The 27148-nt window shown below is 40.0% G+C and overlaps 1 protein-coding gene and 1 long non-coding RNA gene across 2 annotated transcripts; both read left to right on the top strand.

Moving 5' to 3' along the window:
- Positions 1-1733: 1733 nt before the first annotated feature.
- On the top strand, positions 1734-24916 carry ARPP19 (cAMP regulated phosphoprotein 19). The gene is given in 4 exon segments (XM_030930085.1): positions 1734-2071; positions 14773-14895; positions 19894-20010; positions 20012-24916. Coding segments are annotated over 4 exon segments (339 nt in total). The 5' UTR covers positions 1734-2026; the 3' UTR covers positions 20066-24916.
- On the top strand, positions 2085-9644 carry LOC115897461. The gene is made up of 2 exons (XR_004057238.1): positions 2085-2613; positions 6897-9644. It is a non-coding gene; the product is annotated as an uncharacterized LOC115897461 (long non-coding RNA).
- Positions 24917-27148: the final 2232 nt, after the last annotated feature.

The following is a 27148-nucleotide window of genomic DNA, read 5'->3' as shown; positions in this document are numbered from 1 at the left end:
AATTAAAAAAAAAAGACCAGGTGTGGTGGCTCACGCCTATAATCCCAGCACTTTGGGAGGTCAAGGAGGGTGGATCACTTGAGGCCAGGGGTTCGAGACCAGCCTGAACAACATGGCGAAACCCTGTCTCTACTAAAAATACAAAAAATTATCTGGGTGTGGTGGTGGGCAACTGTAATCCTAGCTACTTGGGAGGCTGAGGCAGAATTGCTCGAACCCAGGAGGCAGAGGTTGTAGTGAGCTGAGATTGCACCATTGCACTCCAGCCTGGGTGGTCTGTCTGAAAAAGAAAAAGAAAAAAAAAAACTTTTTTTTTTTCTTTTTGTAGAGACAGAGATTCGCCACGTTGGCCAGGCTGGTCTTGAACTGCTGAGCTCAAGTGATTTGCCTGCCTTGGCCTCCCAAAGTGCTGGGATTACGAGTGAGCCACTGTGCCCGGCCACAGCCAATTTTCTTGAGGCTGCGTTTCATCATAAGTGTATGTCTATCAGATTTTAACCCAAGTTCACAAATACATTAATATAGGACATATACTAGAATGCCAGTCAATTTATTAATAAAAATACAATTGTTAAATGCTCCAGTTGGCCTAACTAGTGCATTCTTCTTTCTCTCTGCAGTTCTGCTTAAGGGAAAGGCAAATTTTCAGTGTATTACTTTGTGAGTATAGAATGAGAACAAATATGTCGTTGATCTTATAGTTTCTCAGTTAGCCCAGCGTGAGACATTCTTAAGGGGTATCTTTGTCAAACAGTTGGCCTATTGAACCATTTTACTTTCAATACTTCCTTGGCTGACAAACACCTTCCTTCGTTTCTCCAAAAGGAGCGCAATATTAACTCTTTTTGTTTTTCTAGTTGCAATTCCAGTGCAATTCTTCCTGTCTGAGATTCTACATCCTGGCTGAGTTTCGATGGTTTCCAAATTCCTTATCCAGCCACTTAGGGTCTTTCGATTGCTTCCCTGCCCCCAGAATTGCATTCATTTTCTGTGGTTTTTTACTAGTTTAACTCTTTGAGGGCAATCTTATTTCCAAGTTTCTGAGGGACATTTTGTTGGAACCGACAAACATTGCCAGTAAATTCAGATATCAAGTAGAATGAGGATTCAGTATGAAGCCACAGGGCTTGGCAAATGGAAGTCATTGGGGAGCTCAATGCTAGCAGTTTCGGTAAGCTTGTGGGAGTGGACCCCCTGGGAGTGGACAAATGAATCTGAATTGCTTCGTTAGGGTATCCAGGAAGTGCTGGACCCTCAGAGTAAAATATAAGTAATTACAGACGAGATCCCTGCCCTGGTGTGGCTTATCTGAGCAGGAAAGGTGACCTAAAGTCACGACAATTGTCTAATGATACAGTTCGTGTTGTTGAGGAACTGTACAGAGCTGTGACGGCCTTTAAGAGGTGGCTCTGGCCTAGTGTAGAGGTTTAGGAAGGAAAGGTTCTGAGGCAGAGACGTAAGACTGGAGATGTGAAGGCGTGGCAGAATGGAGGAAGGAGCTTTGGCGTGCCCAAAAGACAGCCTGTGTGGCTACAGAGTGGAGAGCGAGGAGAACAGAACTAGGCGAGGCTGGTTAAGTAGAAAGAGTAAAATAAAAAGCTCCTAGAACGAGGGGGCTAGAGTGAGCAGGAAAGGGCGGGGAAAGGCGGTTCCACTTAGAAACTACAATTCCCAGGAAGCATTAGGCAGCCACAGGCGGATGTGAGGTGAGGCGGGAGCGGCGACCTTTGAAGGAAAAAAGGAAGTGTTTGGAAGACAGCGAGCGGGAGAAGCGGGGTCAAGTAGGTAGGGGCGCGGTGCGCGAGGGGCAGGCGGGCTCCGGCGTGCGAGGGCCTTGGCCAGCGGAGCGCTTCGCGGCTCCGTGTCGTCATAAGGCGGCGGCCATTTTTGCGGGCGGAGGCGGCCCGGCGGGCGCTGGGAGAGCTGGGCCGGGCGGCGGGCGGGCCTGAGGCGGCAGGCTGCCGGGTGGCCTCGGCCACCCGCTAATCGCATCTTTTCCCGGCGTCTCGTCTGCAGAGGGAGCACTATGTCTGCGGAAATCCCCGAGGCAGCCTCCGCGGAGGAGCAGAAGGTGAGTGCGCGGGGCGTGGGGCGTGGGCCCTGGCCGGGGCCGGGTCTGGCGGGCGGCCTGCTCCCGCCGGGCGGAGGGGCGCGCCCTGCGTGCGGGGCCGAGGCGCCTGCGCCCCACTTTTGGCTTCCCGCAGTCACTGGCTGGTGCGCCGACAAACTGGGAGTTCCAGCGTGCCCCGCGTTTACTCCGAATCGTGCCTTTTCTAACACCTCCGTGGGTCGCGGTGTTCCTCAGTCACTTACATTTACGTGAGCGCCCAGGACGCAGTCTGGGCGTAGAGCCTAAAGTTTTTCTGTGAGCGTCAATTTGCTTAGGAAGTTTGATTTTTTTCTCTGAAGAACTCTCCAACTACTTGTATTGTAAGCGTGCGGTTCACGCCAAAGGCAGTGCCTCGTGTGCGGGCCACGATGTGGGCCGGGCTTGGCATTTCAGGGCCAACCCTTGTAACTATGGTCAGGGGTACAGTCCGGCCTTCAGTGCCTTCACCTGTAAAGGCGGAATCCTGGTGCTTGCCTCCCACGGCGGGGTGAGGCCTAGAGGAGGTGAGTCACCTGTAGTGTTCAGCGCAGTCTGTGCCAGAAAAGGTTGCAGTCAATAGGACTCAGATATGGTACTCGACTAAAAATCGAAAGGATGGAATTTTAAAATTTTACTCACGAAATTAATCAGGGTTTTATTGGAAACATAGGAATATTTTTAAAACGCACTTGTGCCTTCCTGATGTAGGGGAATAGGCCAGGAGTGTTAGTGTGGTTCAAATTATGACTATCAAGACTTTCTATTTAGGCTAGTGTTTTTCTCTCCCATTATAATTATTTCCACCGCCCTGCTCTCCTAGGTAGGTGTGACTGGCCGAGAAGTGAGAAAGGGCCGAGGTATCCTGTTTCCTAAATTGTTTATCAACAATTTTTCTTACAAATCAGGTTGTGTTGTCGTTAAATACGATTTTGGTCTACTGCTTGACCTTCGTGCGGGTTTCTGCTTAATGTTGCGCTTATGTCCTAATTAAGTTGGGAATTGGATTAGTGTTCTAAAGCCATTCCATATGTTCTTAAAACCGTGTTAACTTCTCTTGAGTTGGGTGCTTCTGTTAGGATGTTAAAGTAATTGAAAAGCGAGAAAACAACGTATAGCATAGGTAAAAGTCGAAGTTGCCACATTATTTGAGAATATCCAGTGAAAATAGATATTTTAACACATTACCAAAACAATGAATTTGGGGGGGGGCAAAAAATACAAATATTGAAGATTGCAATCTTAAAAGGAATATTAAGTATTACCTGCCTATTGTAAAAATACTTGTTGTGTTCATTATTGCTTGAAATTTAGGAACCCTAACAAATAAGTCCCTATCTGTGGTGTTTTGTCTTAAACACTGACATCAAACTTAGCATTAACTTCTGGTGCACCGTAGTGTGCTGTGTAATTTTCTTTGATAAGTTCTGTTAGTGTGTTGCCAAAGTATGCAGTGTTGATTTCTAGAGTGTAAATACTTTTACTTGGAAAAGCCTAATGTGTCTTTTAACAATACTAAGGGTAGCTTGAACATTTTCTCTTATTGATTGTCTACATTAAACATTTAAGGTGCTTTGGTTTTAGCTGCTGTCATTAAAATCAACCAAAATATGTTAGGAATATAATGTTCCTTCTTAAATTCAGGATTGACTGTAAATGCTAAGTGGCTGTGGCATGGATAGTGTCCCTAACTATGAAGAAAATGTGCACAGTCACTTCTGTGTTCCTGTGGGCCAAATCACCTGTTTCTTCTATTTGGAGGATCAGTTCGATGACCTAAAAAATTGAGTTATTGTCTGTGTACCCAATTGACCCTCCACTTAAAGCCAAAGTATTCAGCTAAAAATACCTTTATAGTTTACTGGTAGGTTGCCTATTGCCTCTAAAGAACTAAGGTAGATAGCTGGGCCTTGCATGGAGTAAAAGCTAAGTCACTTTCTCTATCTTGAGTGGTGTGTGCTCCCTTGGTAAGAGAAGAAAACCAGATAGATTCCTATCTTGTATTAGGATACAATTAAATATGTACAAACATAAAAAATAAGTATAAACTCTTATCTCTTAACTTGTGTACCACTCTAAAACTAAAACAGCCAGGCATGGTGGCTCTTGCCTGTAATTCTGGCACTTTCGGAGGCTGAGGCAGGAGGATTGCTTGATGCCAGGAGTTTGAGACCAGTCTGGTCAACATAGTAAGATTCTGTCTCTACAAAAAATAAAAATAGGACTGGCACGGTGGCTCACACCTGTAATCCCAACACTTTGGGAGACCCAGACGGCGGATCATGAGGTCAGGAGATTGAGACCATTATTAAAAGTACAAAAATTAGCTGGTCGTGGTGGCGGGTGCCTGTAATCCCCGCTACTCGGGAGGCTGAGGCAGGAGAATGGCGCAAACCCGGGTGGTGGAGTTTGCAGTGAGCCGAGATCATGCCACTGCATTCCAGCCTGGGCGACCGCAAGACTCTGTCTCACAAAAAAAAAAAAAAATTGGCCGGGCGCAGTGGCTCAAGCCTGTAATCCCAGCACTTTGGGAGGCCGAGACGGGCGGATCACGAGGTCAGGAGATCGAGACCATCCTGGCTAACACGGTGAAATCCCGTCTCTACTAAAAATACAAAAACTAGCCGGGCGAAGTGGCGGGCGCCGGTAGTCCCAGCTACTCGGGAGGCTGAGGCAGGAAAATGGCGTAAACCCGGGAGGCGGAGCTTGCAGTGAGCTGAGATCCGGCCACTGCACTCCAGCCCCGGCGACAGAGTGAGACTCTGCCTCAAAAAAAAAAAAAAAAATTTAATTAAATAAAAATAAAAATTAGCCAGGTGTGGTGGCATGCCTGTAGGCCTGTAGTCCCAGCTACTGGGGAGGCTGAGGTGGGAGGATCACTTGAGACCAGGAGTTTGAGGCTACAGTGAACTCCTTTAAAAATATTTTTTAAAAATTTAAAAGGCCGTGCTGTGGCCCACACCTGTAATCCCAGCTACTCGGAAGACTGAGGCACAAGAATTGCTTGAACCCAGGAGGCAGAGGTTGCAGTGAGTTGAGATCATACCACTGTACTCCAGCCTGTGCAACGGAACAAGATTCTGTGTTAAAAAATAAATAAATAAAATAAAATTTGGCCGGGCACGGTGACTCACACTTGTAATCCCAGCACTTTGGGAGGCCAAGGCTGGTGGATCACGAGGTCAGGAGTTCAAGAACAGCCTGGCCAATATGGTGAAACCCCATCTCTACTAAAAAATACAAAAATTATCCGGGTGTGGTGGCGCACACCTGTAGTTCCAGCTACTCAGGAGGCTGAGGCAGGAGAATGGCTTGAACCTGGGAGGTGTAGGTTGCAGTGAGCAGAGATCGTGCCACTGCATTCCAGCCTGGGCAACAGAGTGAGACTCTGTCTGAAAAAAATAAAATTTAAAATAGATTAAATACAAGCAAAGCCAGTCTAAATTTTTGATTGTGTGCTTGGTATTTTGCTGAAACTAAGTTTCCAATGTATTTGGAATATGACAGCAATTGTTAAAAGTTAAGGGAGTTTTTAAGTTTGTCAAGTAAACACTCCCCTAGGCCATGTGGTGGCTCAGTTCACCCTTTAAGAGTAAGCTATGTAGGCCCAGCACTTTGGGAGGCCGAGGCGGGCGGATCAGGAGGTCAGGAGATCGAGACCATCCTGGCTAACACAGTGAAACCCCGTCTCTACTTAAAAAAAAAAAAAAATACAAAAAATTAGCCGGGCGTGGTGGCGGGCGCCTGTAGTCCCAGCTACTGGGGAGGCTGAGGCAGGAGAATGGCGTGAACCTGGGAGGCGGAGCTTGTAGTGAGCCGAGATGGCGCCACTGCACTCCAGTCTGGGCGACATAGCGAGACTCCATCTCAAAAAAAAAAAAAAGAGTAAGCTATGAGGTCACTGAGTTTCCAGAGTCATAGATACAATCACATTTTAAGTTCAGCTCCATTCTTTTCTCATTTTCTTGAACAGTTGGAGTAACCTGCTGAGTCTTTGTGCAAGAAAGCTCAGATGCGGAACCCACATAGCACTACTTAGATGCAACGTGGTGATTCAGATGCCGCAGAATATGCTTATATTTGTCTTTAAGATAACCACTGAAGTGAAAACAAAACATTTAGAAGTTTTGAGCACAGAGCTCATGAATCTATCAACAGTAAGCTAAGGCATGTGTACTAGACCTGGAGGGGAGAAGAGGCAAGTGGGAACTTAAAACAGATAATTCTGGCCCTGCAGGGTGGCTCATGCCTGTAATCCCAGCACTTTGGGAAGCCAAGGTGGGAAGATCGCTTGAGGCCAGGAGTTTGAGACCAGCCTGGGCAACATAGAAAAACCCCATCTCTAAAATATAATAATAAATCTACACCTGTAGTGCCACCTACTCCAGAGGCTGAGGGGAGGATCACTTGACCTCCAGGAGGTCAAAACCACAGTAAGCTTTGATGGCGCCACTGGGTGACCAAGGGAGACCCTGTCTAAAAAAAAAAGAGAGATGGTAATTTTAATTGCACTGTGAGCAGCTTATGCTTAGGGACCCTGGTTTATATGTCTGCTGTCTCACAGCACTCAACATTGTGCTTGACATATTTACAAAATGGTTGAATGGATTTTTCTCAGAACTTTTCTGTTAAAACCTTTGCCGACGTACTATTTCAAAACAAATGACGATGCTAGTACCACAGAGAAGAATAGACCGTGGTAAGATGAAAACCTTAGCTTAGACCCACTTAAGATCTCTTGAACGAAACTACAGGGATGTGTGTATATATTTTTTCGTTTGTGTTGTAGCCTTAATTTTTTTTTTTTAAGATCTCAATAGCAGGTTTTCTAGAGGTTGTAAGACTCACCAAACTAACATGTCGTGGAAAGGATATCTACAGTAAAGCTGTCGATGACATTGTCAGGTAAAAGATACAGGTTGGTGCCTTTATGAGTGGTAGAAGAGGAAAAGAACCTTTATCTAAATTATTTTAATATATCAACCATAAAGAGATATAAATTGTTTTCCGATGCTTCCAGTATTTTAAAAATAGGAGTTCATATTGGTATTTTCAGGGGCTCTTTTGACACTACTTTTGGTTACCTAAAGGCTCAAGAATATTTTTGTTATGTTTGAGACAGGGTCTTGCTCTGTCGCCCAGGCTGGGGTGCAGTGGCACAATGATAGCATATTGCAGCCTTGAACTTCTGGGCTCACCTAGCCTTATACCTCAGCCTCCGAGTAGCTGGGGCTGCAGGTGTGAGCCACCGCCACATCCATGTTTTCTGTTTCTATTCAGAGTGAACACATCATGCACCCTTGGTCTTTGCAACCATCGATTCCTAACAATCTGGAGGTAAACGTCAGAAAAGTTTTTAAGTGTTTCTCTTAGCTGTCTTAGCAGTTTGCTATACAGCAGTTTGTTAGGATTGCTTCTTTTGTTTGTGCAAGACTTTTAATACTTAACAACTTTTAATCCTGAAGCTGTGTTTGACTGTAACATAAAATATTAAAGATGAGCTGATGGTGAAATCCTCAAGTGTGGAGAAAGTTTCTTAGCTTTATAGCTTTATGGAAACAAGTACATTGTATTTTTTCATTCAGATGAATGAACTTTTATTGAACATTCATTAAATGCTAGACACTGGGCAAGCAAGGACTTAATAGAATGACAACAGTAATTTTCCATAGAGCTTGATACGGTATTGGTACCTTCCTGGCAATATCCCAAAGCATTTGTTGGCTTTCATTAATCCTTTCAGTTATTCATCAATCAGTGCATCAGTGAACATACTGCTGAGCAGATAGAGGAGAATTTGCTTAGAGTGATCAGATTTTTATTGCTGGTGTTGCTGTATAACTCTCCTCTGCCAAAGGCTGAAAAGTAGTATCAGTCATTGAGACATAATTATGCTCAGTGTATAATGGACTACAAAATAATCCTAAGTTATTTGAATGTCCTTTTTACATGTATGTATTTATAACTTATACCCCACCTATTCACAGAAAGAATTTCTGATGTATTTCAGTTGTACATTTCACAAAAATGCACATGCCAAGATAATAACTATTATTAAAAATACTGTTCTTAAGGTTTTAGTTTTTGTTTTGGATAAATCGTATACATGTATCTGTGTGTAAACATATATCTGTGTTACCATATCCTGGGGTTCCTTTCCCAACTTGTAGCCAATAGCCAGAAGTTCAGAATTCTGCCTTCTCCGGACCCCATTATCAATTTAGAAGCTACTTACCTAAGTAAATCCACTTACATTACAGCATCTATTTTTAAAATGTAGTAAAATTGCTGTGTAACACAAAGGCTTCTTGGAGAATAAAACTTCAAAACCAGATTTGAATTATAAAAATTACTTCTTCACGGTGGCTCACACCTGGAATCCCAGCACTTTGGGAGGCGGAGGCAGGTGGATCACGAGGTCAGGAGTTCAAGACCAGCCTGGGCGAGATGGTGAAACTCCATCTGTACTAAAAATACAAAAATTAACCAGGCGTGGTGGTGGGTGCCTGTAATCCCAGCTACTCAGGAGGCTGAGGCAGGAGAATCGCTTGAATTCGGCAGGGGGAGGGGTGGAGGTTGTAGTGAGCCAGGATCATGCCACCTCACTCCACCCTTGGCAACAGAGTGAGACTCTGTCTCAAAAAAAAAACTTCTTAAGCTTGTCATCCCCACCCCCTTTATTGGCCCTTTCTATTTTATCTTTTTCATTAATTTCTGCTTTTTATTTCTCTATTTTCTTTGGGCTCCTTTCTTTGTCTGACTTCTTAAATTGGATGCAGTAGCTCATTGAGATTTAGCTTTCTTTTCTGATATAAGCCCTTGAGGGATACTTGCTATATCCCACAAGTTTTGGTATGTGTAGGATTTTGTTTGTTCGTTTTTAAAGAAACAGGGTCTCGCTCTGTCTCCCAGGGTAGGTTTAAGTGACCCTCCCACCTCAGCCTCCCAAGCAGCCAGGACTATAGGCATATAAGCATCTACTACGACACCTACCTAATTAAAAAATTTTTTTTGTAAAGGCCAAGGTCTTACTGTGTTGCCAGGTAGGTGTAGAACTCCTATTTTTTAAAATACTCATGCTTTCTTTTTTAACCAGGAGTTATTTAGAAGTATGTTTTTAATTTCTAAATATTAGAGATTTATAATTTTTTTATTGTTACTGACTTTAATGAATTGCAGTCATAGATGGTGGTCTGGAAGAAAATAGTTAAGATTTGCTTTATGGCCTAGTATAAGTCAGTTTTTCCATTTGTGCTTGTGGAAGAATATGTATTCCCTAATTGTTAGGTGTAAAAGTAAAATCAAGTATCTTAACTACTTTATCTTTTATAGCTATCAATAAGTAAGGAGGGTGTGTTGAATTCCATAGTGTCAGTTGCTCCCTATAGTTCTGTCGATTTTTGCTTTATATATTTTCAGGCCATTTTATTAGTGGCACAGTCCAGCACAGTGGCTTACGCCTGCAGTCCCAGCACTTTGGGAGGCCAAGGCAGGAGGATTGCTTGAGGCCAGGAGTTCTAGACCAGCCTGGGCAACAAAGGAAGACCATGTATCTTAAAAAAAAAAAAAAAATGTAGGTGCACTGCGCTAGCTCTGTTTTGGTAAGGATTTGCCTGGTATGTCACCACCATCACCTACCCCTCAGTCTTTTTTACTTTCAACCTATGTCCTTGTTTAGATTTTTTTAAATGTGTGCTCCACAAGTGGTTAGATTTTTTTTTTTTTTCTTTAATTCAGCTACTGGATTTAAATGGATAGTTTATTGCTTCAGTATAGTTATCATGGTTATTCACATATTGGGATTTGTTTCTCCTTACCTTTGGCTTCTTTTTGGTATTTAAAATTTTTTAAATTTTTCTTCCTTTCTTGCTCTCCCCAACACTCCTTTTTATTTCTGCTATTTAATTGTTTCTCGTTTAAGTTTTTCATGCATTCTTAACTAAACAAGATGTAAAAATTAAGATTATAAGCCCTATTCTAAATTATACAGGACCATAGAACACTTAAACTAAAAATATGGTACTGTTATAAAGTATTTTTTTTTCCTTTTTTACCTCTACATGATAAAGACATTAAAATTACAATATTGACTTGTTACCAGTATATGTATATATATATACCAATTTCTTTCTTTAGTAATAGTCATTTCTGTTCTTTATCCCTTACATCCTAACCTGTTTAACCCAAAGTTTGACTAGTTTATGATTTAATCTTTCTGTGATTCTTTTTGGAAAAAATAAGCAAATAAATAACTATTTGCTTATCTCCCCTTTGTTTTCATTCTAGCTTAAGTAAATGTTTAGGAATTCCCTTGAGGTCCAGAAACATGGAGTCCCATCAAATTATATTCTATTTTGCATTTTTGAACATGACTATGGATAAATCGCTTATTTTACCTGCTTTTATCAGTGTCCTGTTGGGAGACAGGAGCAGAAACCACTTTGCATGTTTTAAAAAGGAAGGAATATGATTTTTAGGGAATAAGGTTACACATTATTAGAAGGAACAGAGGAACAAAAGAGAGGAAGATGATGTTTCCAGAGGTAAGGATTACAGAAAGCCTTTGACCCTGCAAGGATGAGTACTGTTCAGAGTCCATGATCGTCTGCTCCCATGGACCAGACGATCATCTGCTACTAGAGCCCCTGTTTATCTGCGATACGTCCCTCTGTAGGAGCTCACAGGGGCGACTGCTGTCTGCTATTGGTGGTGGCATCACCAGGAGCAGAATGGATTCTTTCTCTCATGCCTTTTAATCTGGCAGAACCTAATAGAAACTCAGTAACTGTCAGAATATTAATGCATGTCCAAGCACTTGAACTAACTTATCATTAAGGTCCTAGAACTACCTACCTCTGTAGAATGTTTCTGTAGGATTCATGAAAAGTATTGTGGATGTCTTAATGGTGTTTACTACATCAAAAAATCTAGACTAGGTCGTCTTTTCCCCTTTTGGTGTTAAATCCAACTGAAATTCTGAATCCAGTTAGGAAGTTGCAGCTAGCAGGGGCTTTCAATTGTGCTATGGCAAGAATGTTCAAGAAGACATATTATAAATTCATTCTAAATATAAATGGTATTTGCAGCTCATAGATGCTGTTTTGCCCAAAACATTTTTTAATTTAATTGAGCATGCTTAATATGATATATCAATGTATTCCTTATTAAGAAAACAAGAGAATGCAGCTGGACCCAGCGGCTTGCGCCTGTGATCCAGCACTTTGGGAGGCCGAGGCGGGCAGATCACCTGGGGTCAGGAGTTCAAGATCAGCCTGGCCAACATGGCAAAAAAAAAAAAAAAGAAAATAAGGAAATGCCAGGATTGTGTACAAGGTATTTTCCTTTATATATCAAATGGAGGAAACCTGCAGAAGCAGCACTGGAAACTAGAGTAAGTTGCTACCTACATACAATTTTCCTTTGAAAATATTTTAGGAATTCAGGGAACTGTTAGACTTGGAGAACTATTTCAAATCAAAGGAAGAAGTGGAGAGGTCTCATTTCCTAGGCTAAAGAAAGCTGAATTTTTATTGGAAATGTAGGACTCCAGTAACACCCTTAATTTGAAGGTGCAGGGACTAAAAGGTGACAATTAGCTTGGGATCCTTTTCAACCAATATTATTTGAAGCCAGCTGTGCAGGGAAACCCAAGAGTAGGCCTCTCCTCCCACATCCACTTCTAAACTGCAGCACTGAGAACACCCTTGGGCTGCAGTAGGTATCTGCAGTGAGGGCTGAGCCACAGTGAAGCTGTGCAGTGACTCAGCCTGCCTTCCTACATTAAACTTGGTAATCTTACATTTATGTTTATTTCTCTGGCTTTTGTGATGAATATGGTGTGGTCATATCTTACATGGGCTTAGGTTCTAATGTTAGTAAGGGAAAAAAAATCACGTATAACTAAAATCACCCTTGACAAAATTCTAGAGAAGGCATAATCATATTGGAGACTGCCCCATCAATTCTCAGTTGAGCAGGTAGTCACTTTTATGTACAGCGTTTGAACAGATGGCTAGATGGCTAGGGTGATTCTTAGGTTGAGTGCTAGCTGAGGTAATAGGCTTGTGTTGTACAGGCTGAGATTTTAAACACTACAATGATGATGTACTTACGCTCTGCAAGATACCCAACGAGAGACTAACGTGGGAATGGCAGGTTTGCATCACATACCTCACACTTTACCTCTCTAGGGCATACCCTTCTTGAATGGAATGACTGGTAGACTCACCACTACTATTTAAATTCTCTATTTCTGGCTGAGTGCACATAATTGAATGTCGTGCATGTCAAGTGAGTGAATGATGTGGCCACTGTAAAGAGATAACATAAATGGATGAATCTGCAGCATAAAAAGAGGCTCCACAGAAAACAGTATTTGAGAGCAGCAGCTTTTTTCTCAAAATTCTCCAAGACTGAAAAAGAGAAGATCTAACAACAAATGAAGAAGCAGTTCAGGATGAAATACTGATAATATATAAAATGAATGAAGCTGATTATAAAACATGTATGAAAGCTGGACGTGGTGGTGCATGCCTATAATCCCAGCACATTGGGAGGCTGAGGTGAGAGGATAGCTTTGAGGCCAGGAGTTCAAAACCAGCCTGGACAATATAGCCTGACCTGTAATTTTTTCCCCCCTGTGGGTACAAAGGGAAGGGAAACAGGATCTTCATCTCTCTTTTTTTAAATGTATGAATATAATAATATATGCCAACATTTTATAAAGTATTTTTTTCCAATTCTTAGATAGATAAATGGTTTGCTTTGACTATTCCTAAGTAACCTAGAAGGCTCAAGATAGGCAGATGTATGTGATTTGCTGATTTAATGTGCAGAAATGAGTCCATTACTTAGAAAATGTGCCTTGCCAGCTGCCCGGTTTGTCTTATCTCAGGACAGCTTTCTCTCTCTCTCTCCTCCTCTCTCCTCTCTCCTCTCTCCTCTCTCTCCTCTCCCCTCTCCCCTCTCCCCTCTCCCCTCTCTCCCTCTCTCCCTCTCTCCCTCTCTCCCTCTCTCCCTCTCTCCCTCTCTCCCTCTCTCCCTCTCTCTCCCTCCCTCCCTCCCTCCCTCCTTTCCTTTCTTTTTCTTTTCTTTTCTTTTCTTTTCTTTTTTTACCTTTCCTGTTTTGTTTTGAGACAGGGTCTCACTGTCACCCAGGCTAGAGTGCAGTGGTGTGATCATGCCTCACTGCAGCCTCAACCTCCTGGGCTTAGGCAGTCATTTTGCCTCAGCCTTTTGAGTAGCTGGGACCACAGACACACACCAATGGCCTGGCTAATTTTTAAACTTTTTTACAAAGATTGGGTTTTGTCCATATTGCAGGCTGGTCTTGAACTACTGGCCTCAAGCGATCTGCCCATGGCTCCCCAAGTGTTGGGATTACAGGAGTAAGCCACCGTGCCCAGCCTGTTTTTCTTGATTCATTCTTCTGCAGTACTTGCCATGAAGTAATAAACACTCCTTCCCTATAAAATATAGCACTTTGAAAGAAAGCAGAATAAATCAAAACTGTTGTTCAAAGTGAATAGACTGAAGAATTGATAGTTCTGACAGGAAACAGGTTTTTGATATATTAAAGAATAGGATGTTTGACATGAACAGAGTTTGTCATTTTAAACATGGGGGAGAGTTAGGCAGTGATATACATAGATGTGAGGATTGACAAAAACTGATGTTTTTCTTCTTTAAAAATATCAGGATGGGCCAGGCATGGTGGGTCATGCCTGTACTCCTATGACTTTGGGAGGTTGAGGCAGGATTATTTGAGCCCAGGAGTTCAAGACCAGCCTAGGCAATATAGCAAGACCCCATCTCTATTATTTTTTTATTTTTATTTATTTATTTATTTATTTTTTGAGACGGAGTCTCGTTCTATCGCCCAGGCTGGAGTGCACTGGCCGGATCTCGGCTCACTGCAAGCTCCGCCTCCTGGGTTTACGCCATTCTCCTGCCTCAGCCTCCCGAGTAGCTGGGACTACAGGTGCCTGCCACCTCGCCCGGCTAGTTTTTTTTTTTGTATTTTTTTTAGTAGAGACGGGGTTTCACCGTGTTAGCCAGGATGGTCTCGATCTCCTGACCTCGTGATCCGCCCGTCTCGGCCTCCCAAAGTGCTGGGATTACAGGCTTGAGCCACCGCGCCCGGCCTATTATTTAAAATAATAAAAATATTAAAAATATATTATAAAAAAATATCAGGATCATCTGTATTCAAGAAAAATGTACTGATGAGTAGGCTGCTGTTAATTTTTAGTAAAGAATCTCAGTAACTTCAAATCATACATAATTTTACATAAATAGAAAAAAATCCTGTATATTTTAACAGTATTAGGATGATTCTCTAAATATAGGCAAAGAACTGAAGAGTTCCATAGAAGGTGACTAACTATAAATGTATTATACATGACTGGAAAAGTAATGGCAAGCAAGACTTCAGAGCTGAGCTATCTTGATATTTTTATCCAGTGTGTGGGGTGTTACACATGCATCACAGCTATAATAGAGCTATCACATGGATCTTTTGAAAAACAAGATAGAGATGTTTTAAAGGCTTCTGGGTTTGATTTCTTAGTCAGAAGCTGTGGTACTTGGCATTTAACAACTAGAATTCAGAATCCAGATTTTTAAAGGTGAATTCTTTTAAATAACTGAGTTGTAATAGAGAAGTAATTTATTTGAAATTATTTTAGGAAATGGAAGATAAAGTGACTAGTCCAGAGAAAGCAGAAGAAGCAAAATTAAAAGCAAGATATCCTCATCTGGGACAAAAGCCTGGAGGTTCAGATTTCTTAAGGAAACGTTTGCAGAAAGGGGTAAGTTCTCATGGGTAATTTCCAAATACTTAAGCCCTACGAACTCAGTATGCTGACAGATTGTGAAATGACTGTGCATATAGCGTTGTACTTTATCAGGTATGTACATGTGTGTATATGTATCTGTAATGGGTTTTTCCAATATTTTGAAGTTTATAAATAAGCATTATGAGAATGTACCACTCTTTAGCATTTTTAATAATAAACTATTTAAAGCATGTAGAAATAGAGCAGATATAACAGAACCCATGTACCCCTTCCCAGATTTAATGTTTATATTTTGCCATGTTGGTTTCAGTTTTATCTTTCTTAAGAAAGAAAATGTTGTAGATATAGTTGAAACCCGCCCTATATGTAAATATGAGCCCTTTGCCTTATCTCTCCAAAAGCAACCACTATGCAGAAGCTGGTGTTTATCCTTCTGCCCATATTTTGAAACTTACATCTTTTTTGCAGATGATTCCCACACAACATTCAAAAGCTTAAAATACTTATTTGGATGAAATGATCACTTATAAAAGCATAGCTGTCTCCTTTATGTAATATGTTTCACAGTCAGATTTACTCTAATACAATTTAAACATTTTCGTTTTCATAGTTCAAATTACTGAAGATATTATTTTCAAATTCTTGGCATGTTTTGTGAGGTAGATACCATTTTTTCTCAATAATGAGATTGAGATAATGCTGACCTGTTTGTTCCCTAAAAGTATTGTCCTGTGACCCCTTCCTTTGCCATAAAAAATTAGTTCCATCTTCAGCTTAAGCATATTCAAATTATTTACTATACAGGGAAGGATGAAATATTACTTACAGAAGAGAATTGTTGAATGAGATGCTAAATCATGTTTCTCCTTAAATACATTTATATACTGGTATCGGCCGCTTGCTTAAAAAACGTGTGTGTGTGTATTAGCTCTAGTTACATATGGATTGTTTTAAAGTGGCAAAAAATAGAATGGTATTTTTAATCTTACATAAAAGAATAACATTCACAGCTTTAAAATAGTAGGATGACAAGAAATAATTACACCAAATTTATAAAGATGTAAAACTCCTGTACCATGAAATATATAATCAAGTAGGGAAGTTATTACAAAAATGATAGTTAATATCTAAAATACATACAAAAACTTTTAAATACACAAAAGGGAATTTTTAAGTATTCAAGAAAAACACTTAAGGTGCTCCTGGATAAAGGATTTTAACAGGAAATATAATAAACAGAAAAATGTTTATACATTATAGAAATCAATGAAATGCAAATTACATCATAGTATTTATATAACTAAATTACAAAAATGTTTAAAATAATACCTGTTGCTAAGGTTGAAGTTGAATGAAACTAACACGCTCTTTGTTGTGTTTAAACATTAAAAATTATTACTCGTTTCAGAATGGGGTATGGATTAAGGTTTATAAAAATGTTCTTCAAATCAATAATGTCTTATTAAATCTAAGGGTATAATTCAGTACAAGGAAAAAGTCTTCCAAATTGGAAGATCCTCCTTATAGCTTTTAACTATAATTAGTAACAGCACCCCACTATTCAACAGCAGAGAAATGATTAAATAAGTTGAAGTCAGTAAAATAGAGTATTATGTGGTTATTTTAGAACATAAAGTTCATAATGTACGGGATAAATAGAAAAAGTAGAATGACAACTGTGTTTTTTAGTTATGAGATAAATTATTTAATCTTTGGCTATTAAATTATTTTGACTTGATTATTACTGTTTAGGAAGTGTTTTCTTTGCTCATCTTCAGCATAACGTTGACTGATAGGCTTTCTTCCAATATTTGGGCAGTTATCATTTTAATTTTTCTCTAGCTTCAATTATTTATTACTTTTTAAGTATCTTTAAGTCAGATTTCATATACATTGTATCTTGGAGTTGGTGTCGTAGATATAAATAGTTGAGAAGGAAAAAAATGCCACTGAATCAAGAAATAAGTAGATAGAAATTGAGAAGTGAGCTCTTTAATGATTCTGTATTATAACAGAATATCAGTGAATAAGTTCTTTTATATGAAGTTTTGATTTTTTTAAAACTCTGGATCACAGGTTCTGGGTTTTAATTTTCCTCTGTCACTAGTTAGCAAACTTGACAAATTATCTTAGCATCTTTAAGTAGCTTCTTAATTTGAGAAGGTTTGGTTAGATATGATGGTTATAATAGGTTTCTTCCTGTGTTGTACTCATTAATGTTATTATGAGGTTAATGTTACTATTAGGCTTTTAACAATATGACCATGTATGCATGACTACATAGATGATCAGAGCTAGGAGGGATATCAAGAAGCTGTGTAGCCCATTTTTACATTTTTTATTTCTTTTTGTTTTTTGTTTTGTTTTTTCATATTTGTAGGGGTTGTGAAGTCCCAAGAAAAGAGAGAATCCAGTTGTAAAAAACATGGCTTTAAAGTTGAACATTATCAGTTTAGGTGATCACTTAGTGTCAGTGTAGTTGTAAATGCCAATGTGAGTATGGCCTGTAAATTTGGGTGAGAGAAGGCTTTTATAAGATTATCATCTAGATCATAATTAATTTTTAAATGTTTTCATTACAAACTCATGAAATTTAGAGATTGTTAAAGACAGCTGATATCATCATCATTGTTATCTGTGGATCCCAGTTTGAGAAACATTAATTTAGTTCACTTCTATCTTAAAGCATTAGCTTCTTTCTCTGACATCTTTGTTGTATTATTATATTTGCTGAATCTCTGTTTGATTATTTGCTACCTTTTGCAGTAAACTTTTCCTTTTTAGGGCAATTCTAATTGTCAAGCATTGATTTTAGTTTTATCTCTAGTCATACTAAATTTAATTCCTTTCCCCCAGAGTAGCGTAATCTACAGTTAAATGAGATCCCCTTGTGATGAACTTTTGCTTACTATAAAATTACTCACTTTAGAAACTGGGTTTATTACATTGGGGGGAAATCTGCCTAAAATTTACATGTGTGTTAAATTTCTCAGTATGTGCTCTTGACAAAATAAGAAATTTGGCAGGCTGCTTTGTTCTCCTCTAGAGGCTACAAAATTCAGAAGTAGCTTTTTAATATAATACAGTGCCTCAAAATTCTGAGGTTTTTCTGTCTGCTCGTTTTAAAACATACAGAAGTGAAGCTGCAGAAAGCTTTAGATAGGCCTGGTCCAGGGTTCCTTGTTACTCTTCTGTATGGTACATATACAGTAATACATTAAAGCAGTTTCTATCCTTAGGCCTTTGGGCCATAGGCCAGGTCTGGCTTATCAAAGAATGGTGGAGGAAAGCAGCCAATGAGACTTTCCTGAGGCCACTGAACAGTCTTATACTAAGGTGTGAGTTCCCAGCTATTTTGTTTTATCATGTGAAATATCCCTGAAGATATTAGCATAAGATTCCATAAATATTATGTTTTTTTCACCCTTTGTCCAAGCCCTTATTTCATATCTGGATTATTTCCTTGGCCAACCCAAGACTGAGATTAGAGTCCCCTTCTTTGAGCACCATATAGCACCGTTTGTACTTAAGGCAGTATTGTAATCGTTGATTTACTTGACTGTTGTCCCATCTTTGTATCTGACTCTAGCTCTCACATAGTGCCTCACTTATAGCAGGCACTCAGTAAAGGTGGGCTCAGCATGATAGGTGTAAGTCAGAACCCAGGCAAATTTATGTTTTCACTCTAGAAGTCAAGTAGATTCGTTGTATTAAGGTTGATATTTAGCTCTCATCACAATTTGCATGTTAGTGGTAAAGGGCAACTAAAAAAAGCAGTAGTCATACTTCGTGTCTCTATGTGAAAAATGGAGGGGGTGTGGAGTAGGGATGTGCATTTTAAGTAGTAATTTCTAGTGAGTTTATTTCTTTCATTATTCTAATATTTATATTTTTACCTTAATTTTTGGTGAACTGCTTTAGTTCAAATAAATATGATTTAAATTCTTGCAGAAACACTTGCTCTAAATGACAGAATACCAGAAACTATAAGTAATAGTTTTAATAACTGTAATTATGGGGGGGTGGGTTTGTTTTTGAGACAGTCTTGCTCTGTCGCCCAGGCTAGAGTGCAGTGGCACAATCTCAGCTCTCTGCAACCTCCACACCCTGGCGGGTTCAAGCGATTCTCATGTCTCAGCCTCTGGAGTAGCTGGGATTACTGGCACACGCCACTACAACCGACTAATTTTTGTATTTTTAGTAGAGACGAGGTTTCACCATGTTGGCCGGGCTGGTTTCAAACTCCTGACCTCTGACCTCAAGTGATCCACCCGCCTTGGCCTCCCAAAGTGCTGGGATTACAGGCATGAGCCACCATGCCCAGCCAAATTATGTGTTTTATTTATAAAATAATTTAAGCAAGTGTTTCAACCTGGTTGTTCCATTAATAAATGAAAGGTTTTTATTTCACTGAGTCTGGACTTCCCAAATAGCTTAATATTTTATTAGTCTTGATGGTTCTTTATTAGAACCAGAATGGTTTAAGAAAGCCTGAAGGGGGAGGGTTTTTGTTTTTTTTTTTTTTTTTGAGACAGTCTCACTCTGTTGCCAAGGCTGGATGGAGTACAGTGGGGTAATCTCGGCTCACTGCAGCCTCCACCTCCCAGATTCATGTGACTCTCATGCCTCAACCTCTGGAGTAGCTGGAATTACGGTGTGCGCCACCACACCCAGCTAATTTTTGTGGTTTTTTTTTTTAGTAGAAACTGAGTTTGTCCATATTGGCCAGGCTGGCCTGGAACTCCTGACCTCAAGTGGTTCGCCTGCCTTGGCCTCCCAAAGTGTTGGGATTTCAAGAATGAGCCACTGTGCCTGGTCTGAAGGGGGCTTCTCAGCTCTTGACTTATGCTGGAACTCAATACAGAGACTGTTTCATCTAATTCATATTCCTGTTTAAATTTTTTTAGACCAACCTTATACTGACAGTATGAGATTGCATCGACATCTTAAATCAGTAATTGCTAAGCTCTAATCTGAATTGTTCTTTGTTTGTTTGTTTTTTACTTATAGCAAAAATATTTTGATTCTGGGGATTACAACATGGCTAAAGCAAAAATGAAGAACAAGCAACTTCCTGCTGCAGCTCCAGATAAGACGGAGGTCACTGGTGACCACATTCCCACTCCAGCAGGACCTTCCTCAACGGAAACCATCCCTTGTTGCTAGCAAGCTGGCTGGCTGATTAAAAGGCTGAACTGCATGAATCTGCTAATTCCCATTATTTCTCCTTAATATGTTACTTATCTACTTTTTATTTCCTTTCATTCACTAAGTCATTTGAGACTGACAGCTTTGCAGGTAGCAGTAGTGTGTGCTGCTATTGTAGAATATACATGTGTAGAATTTTTGATTAGTTTAACAGTGCACTGGTGAAGAGGACATGTTAGAGCAACATAAGTAAACTACTTGAAAAAAATTGTATATATTACCTAACTCCTAGTGTAGTACTGGTTCTAACAAATAACAAGCAAGTTTTAAAATTTTAATGTTTTGGCTTTCATTACTTCATCTTAATTATAGCTTTGTATGTTACTCTTATTTAATCTCTATTGTATTGATTTCTTCTGTATTTACCTTTTGGATTTTGTAAAACAGAAGTTTAAGACCACAAGTTAGAAGAAAGGTCACATATTTCAAACACAACTAGATGGGGCTCTGAAAGATTTGTATCTCTGTGCTTGAACTTGAATGGCCTTAAACCTGTTTCAGCTTTAACAGTAGAATTTTACTTGGGCAATATTTGCCCATTCTGGTGTAACTTATGTGACTCTAGTGCTTAACAGCTGCCATTGAAGCTAATAATTCAGTTCTGTAGAGTTAGAATACCTTTTGTTGTTGAAGATGTGAATGAAGTATGCATGTGCATTGACTGTTGAATTCACTTTTGTGCCATTTTTGTAAATACAGTAGTTTTGCACAACCTCTCACAAATGTCTGTATTAATTTCACATACTTAAAGAGTAGATAATGTGCCAACCAGAAGCACAAGTTCCTCCACAAAACTCTGTAAATCATTATAGCTTTTGTATAATGAGTAGTTTACAATCTCGGGCTTATAGAATATCAAACTGAAATCTTAGTTCAATCTGCCATAGACTTAAGCTTTTCATTTGTTCCTAATATCCATGACATTCAGTGGCCTTGTGCAAATACGATATGTTGCTTAGGCATATCTTTTGTCCTATGCAGAACCTTTCATTTTGATTTTTATGAAAGTTGCAATTCATGTAATTTATATGAACTTTTTAAATGTAGAAACTTTTTACTTCCACACTCAATTTTGGAGACACTAGAGTAAAAGGCTTCAATACTCTGCATTCCATGCCCCCTGCCACCTGTTTTTTTTCCCCCTTTGTTCTTTGACTCAAAATGGTATTGAGCTGTTTGTTGTATATGGAAGCATAGGTGTCTATATCCTTACTCTTTTATATAACACAATAATGGCATTTTCCTTCTAATTTCTCAGTTGATAACCTCTCTCTCTCTTTTTTTTTTAAGATAGGGTCTTGCTGTATCACCTGAGCTCTAGTGCAGTACTGCAATCATAGCTCACTGCAACCTTACTCCTAGGCTCAAGTTAACTACTCTTGATCCTTTATTATTACTAATATTCTACAATTGTATAAATAAAAGGAACTTTATAATGAAACAGTTCGGAATACTGGCTCAAGAACCTATGTCAAAATGAGCTGAATTTTGGTAAATTATTTTAGGGATTATGACAAGCTAATTGAATTAGGCTTTTGACAATGAGAGTAATTTACATGACAGGTAAAACTCCTATTAAAAATGTGTAGATATTTGCTTCTGTAGATGTCACTTTAGTAAAATACCAATTTAGTTTTACTTGTGGCTTATCTAGTTAGTCAGAACTTAACAGACTTTATTGGAACAAGTTTACTGCTCTTGTAGGAGCTCCTGTCACAAGTAGTTGTGATGCTGTAGCGTGATACTCAGGATCAGTGGCTTGAGATGTTACTGTTTTTCTCTTCATCTTCGACTTGCAGAGAGCGTCCCCTTTTTGGATCCAGGCATCTTTTCTGAATCCTGGTTCCATCAATATACCTGCTCTCCTGTGATCCCAAGTCATACTCAATGGTGCCTCGAACATAGCACCTTCAGTTAAAGGCTGCCTAGTGCTCTGAGGAAAGCTTGCTGATTATCTTCCTGATGTACTAACCCCAAAAGGCAGAAAAGCAACACAGTCACTCCTGTGCTTATTTGTAATTGTAAAGATCAGTTATATATATATTTGTAACGAGAGCAAGTATATACTCATTATAGGATCAATTTAAGAAGTTTAAAATATCCCAGAGTAGAATTTCTATATCTAGTCTTTTGGTTTTTTCATGAATATTTGCAAGTAATTACCATTAAATTCACACATGAAAGACTAATCTGAAAGATCAGAGAGACCATGTTATTCTTGACCATGATAGAACTGCTCCTGTGGTTTGGGACAAGTAACAAAACAACTGCTTGAGTTTTGTTTGTAAAATACACTATTAATATTTGACCTACCTCAAAACGTATTGAGGATCTGTGAAATGCTAAGTGCCCAAAATAAAATATTGCTGATTGTCTTTTTATTAAAAGTAAATTTCCTCATTAAGCCAACCTGCCTTCTGTAAGTCACAGTGCTTAAATCTCAGGATTTTTCATTAGGAGAGACCTGTCGTTACAGATTTGTAGATATAATTGCTTAGCCTCCATTATTGGTGCTTGGGATAGAGAGGTTTTAGATTTTTCTGTTTTTTTGTTCTGCCTCAAAGCTGAGTTTATTGAAGACATTTGTAAGCTATTGTGTCACCACTTGAATCAAGATTTTGACTAGTGAGCTTAATTGTCCATTTCTTATTATTTCAAAGTTACAGTCTGAGAAATGGCTAATCTTAATAACTGTCCTATCATAAATTAATGTTGGAATAAACTGAAGTTGATGATAAATACTTCATGAAAACTCAAGTCTGAAATAAATTACTTGTTTTATGTCCAATAGCTACTACATTTGATAGAACAGTTTTGAGGAACATTTCATTCTTGAACGCAACATCTGACATGGTTCTCAGCAAGTTGGAATAGTAAGGATTATTGGGTTGTTTTGATGAGTGGAAGCAGCATGTTTGTAGCATACAAGTTATTCAATAATCTTGTGCTGATGACCTAAAAATATGTCTTAACTATTCATCAAGGAAAGCCTGGTGAAGCCTTTACTTGTTACTACTTCAACAGTTGGAATTAGTTGCTCTTTTTACTTGATGAAACAAAGCTATACCTCTGAATATTTATGGATACTTTTTACTAAATCAGCTTTGTGTTCTTAATCCAAATTACTAAAGTTTATGGAAGCTGAAATGTAATACAGTAGTATCCCCTTATCTGCAAGAGATACATTCCAAGACCCCTAGTGGATGCCTGAAACCTCAGATAGTACTGAACCCTTTATCAACTATGTTTTTTCAATCTGACAACCAAGGCGGCTACTATGCGACTAAGGGGCAGGTAGTATACAGTGTGGATAAGCAGGACAAAGGGATGATTCACATCCCAGGCAGGACAGAGCAAGAGATAATGAGATTTCATCACTCGGGACGACTTGTGATTTATTTTATTCTTTTTTTTGAGATGGAGCCTCGCTCTGTTGCCTAGGCTGGAGTGCAATGGTGCAATCTCGGCTCCCTGCAACCTCCACCTCCTGGGTTCAGGCAATTCTCCTGCCTCAGTCTCCCAAGTAGCTGGGATTACAGGTGCCTGCCACCATGCCCAGCTAATTTTTGTATCTTTAGCAGAGATGGGGTTTCACCATGTTGGCCAGGCTGGTCTCGAACTCCTGACCTCAGGTGATCCACCCGCCTCGGCCTCCCCAAGTGCTGGGATTATAGGCGTGTGCCACAATGCCCAGCTGGCTTGTGATTTAATACATGAATTGTTTATTTCTGGAATTTTCCATGTAATATTTTTGGACCAAGGTTGCCTCGGGTAACTACAGAAAGTGAATTTGCAGATAAAGGGGATTACTGCTTCTGTGCTCTAAAATTGGTGTTTGGGTGATCAGGAGCAGGTAGCCAATGGGAAGAGCACTTCTGAGTGATGACTAAAGCAGTTTATTTGGTGGCCTTTTCACATTCTCCAATGTTCAAGCATATTTTCCACTTTCCATTTTCTCTTTCACCTCATTTTGCCTCACCATCCCCCATCCCTGCTTATTTCTTAAGCCCATTGATGGCACTCATTAAATTGTGTTTAGGGCTAATGAATCATTGTTCCTTAATATCGTTTTCAATATGCCACAATTTAGGACACGTTTAAAATTTTCTAAAACAATATCCTAATCAATATTGACTAATTTGAGCCACATTCCCAAGTCAAACTCAGCACACACTGCCAGTCTTCCCCAATATCTCCTCTCAGTTCCCCACCACACCTTATAAAGTTGGAATCAAAGATATCACATTCTGTCATTGTTAATCTAAGAATAAAAACACTGACTTGAATACAGTTTTACTAAGTTTCAACCTTCTAAGTAGGTAGGCCTCTAGGTATTCTGCAGATCACTGGTGGTCTTGATAGTTAATATATGTTTGTATTATGTTATTTTTCAACTAAATCGCAGTCGGAAAAAACATTTAATATTATGCCCTTGGATCTATTACTGCATCACTAGCACTTGTGATGCAGTAGGACACTTCGCCTGTACTGAAAGGGCCAAGACTAAATGCCTTTTGTTTTTTGTTTTGTTTTCTGTTAAACATGTCTATAGAGTTGGCAGTTAATGCTGAATTTGTCAAATACCCTTTCCAAAATTATACTTGTATTTAAAAAATAAATGGATCTACCTAATTTCTATTGATTTAATTTGCAGTGTTGTCTTATTAAAGTGGTATGTTTTTCCGTGTATTTTTTCTGAAGTTGATCTCTCTACATTTCAACTATTACTGTATGCAGAAAGAAATTGACTTGTAATCTTTGATTTTTTTTTTTCATTTGTAAAGGCTTTGTACTTAAGGTAGGATTAAATGTTTGCAGATTGTGAGTCTTTTTCATCTTATTTGTAAAACATTACAGAGGAGGGGCTTAAACTTGGCTGACTAGAGACATCTGGTACTCTGCTCCTCCACAGAGAGCCACAATAGTGAGGAGATAACACCTCAGCCAGATCATTCAAGAGCGAACTCAGGAATTAAACAGAGAAAGGACAGGAGACACTTAAGGGAGGAGAGGGAAGCAAGGCAGCCTACTTGGCCAGGATCTTCTGGGGGCCTGGAAGGGTTAAATGAGTGACTCCCAGAAGTCCACATTCTCACCACAGACTCCTGCATCCTAGCCACAGGAAAGCCTCTAGACCCTCGCAGACCCCAAGACTAACATAGGGAGCTGCCTGGAGACCACAAAAGATACTGCTACAGAGAGACAGCTTACGCTATCCCCTCACCCAAAGCCCTAAGCATCTACAGCAAGGCACCATATTGAGTGCTTAGTCCCCACCAAAGTGCGTCCTGCAGAGAGGCCCTACAGCCCTTGCATCTCCACATCTCTAGAACCTCATTGATGTTCACCGCCCAATAGCCACCACCACAGCTGGCTGCTCCCTACAGGGCTGAAGTGCCCAGCCATTGGCAAAGACCTTGCTGCCCCAGTAGTAGAGCTGGCATGCATTTTCGTGTGCCCCGAGGACAAACTCCACTGCCTGCGGTGGCCTGATGCAGGCTGCTGCAACCAGGGCCAATGCACGAGTGAAGCGCAGGCTCATAGCCTCCTGCGTGTGGCTGCTGCAACTGAAAACAACCTTGCCCTCTACGGTATCCGAGCTGCAGTGTGGCCACTGCCCCGCCGCCACCACCACAAGCATCCTGCTATAAGCCTGAGGATCACCCTTCCCCTGCCTGACACAGTCAGTACCTGCACACACCACTAGGAGGCTTGAGAACAGGTCCACTCAGCCTGGCTCCACATCCTGTGTCCAAGCATGCCATCCAGGGACCTGGGGACTGACCAGCTGAGTCCACCATTGTTGACATCTGAGGACTCCTGGAGGCCTGATGTCAGTCCTGTTGAACCTGCTGCTACCACCACAGTGGACACCCACCTAATACGCCACCTGTGGGCGTGGGGACTGGCCCAACCCAGCCCATTCCATCAGCTGCCAACACCAGCTCATGATATACAAAACAACCAGAAATAATAAAATCACAGCAATAAGCCCTCACATATCAATAATATTGTAAATGGATTACAACTTTCCAGTTAAGAGGTAAAGTGGCTGAATGGGTTCAAAATCATGACCCAACTATATGCTACCTACAAGAAACTCATCTCACTTGTAATGACACATATAAGACTGAAAGTAAAGAGATGGAAAAAGATTTTTCCATGCAAATGGAGACCAAAAGCATGCAGGAGTAGCTATATTTAATCAGATAAAAAAAAATTTAAGTCAAAAATGGTAAGGAGAGAAGCACATTATAAAATGATAAAAGGATCAGTTTTATCAGGATATAACAATTCTAAACATAGTCACTCAACATTGGAGCACCAATTGATAAAGCAAGCATTATCAGATCTAAAGAGAAAGACACTAATGCAATCACAGTGGAGACTGCAACACTGCATTTTCAGCATTAGAAAATTTTAAAACTGCATTTAAATTACAGGTTAGGTTTGGTGGCTCACTCCTGTAATCCCAGCACTTCAGGAGGCCAAGGCAGGTGGATCACTTGAGGTCAGGAGTTTGAGACCAGCCTGGCCAACATGGTGAAACCCCATTTCTGCTAAGAATACAAAAACTAGCCAGACGTGGTGGCATGCACCTGTAATCCCAGCTACTCAGGTGGCTGAGGCAGGGGAATCTCTTGAATCAGGGAGGCAGAGGTTGCAGTGAGCTGAGATCATGCCAACACACTCCAGCCTGGGTAACAGAGTGAGACTGTCTCAAAAAAAAAACAAAATAACAACAAAAAATACTGCACATAGACCAAATGGACCTAACAGACATTTACAGAACATTTTATCCAACAGTTACAAAATATACATTCTCATTAGCACACGGAACATTCTGCAGGATAGATCATATGTTATGACACAAAACAACTCACAACAAGTTTTTAAAAATCAAGTATCTTTTCAGACCACAGTGGAATAAAACTGGAAATCAGTAACAAGAGGAACCCGGGAAACTAAAAATACAGTGGAAATTAAACAACATGCTTCTGAATGACCATTGAGTCAAGGAAGAAATTAAGGAGGAAATAAAAATATTTCCTGAAAC

The sequence above is a fragment of the Rhinopithecus roxellana genome, chromosome 5, assembly GCF_007565055.1.
Source record: "Rhinopithecus roxellana isolate Shanxi Qingling chromosome 5, ASM756505v1, whole genome shotgun sequence".
Classification (NCBI taxonomy): domain Eukaryota; kingdom Metazoa; phylum Chordata; class Mammalia; order Primates; family Cercopithecidae; genus Rhinopithecus; species Rhinopithecus roxellana.
The sequence above is the reverse complement of the archived record's forward strand: the minus strand, read 5'-3'. Positions and strand labels throughout refer to the sequence as shown.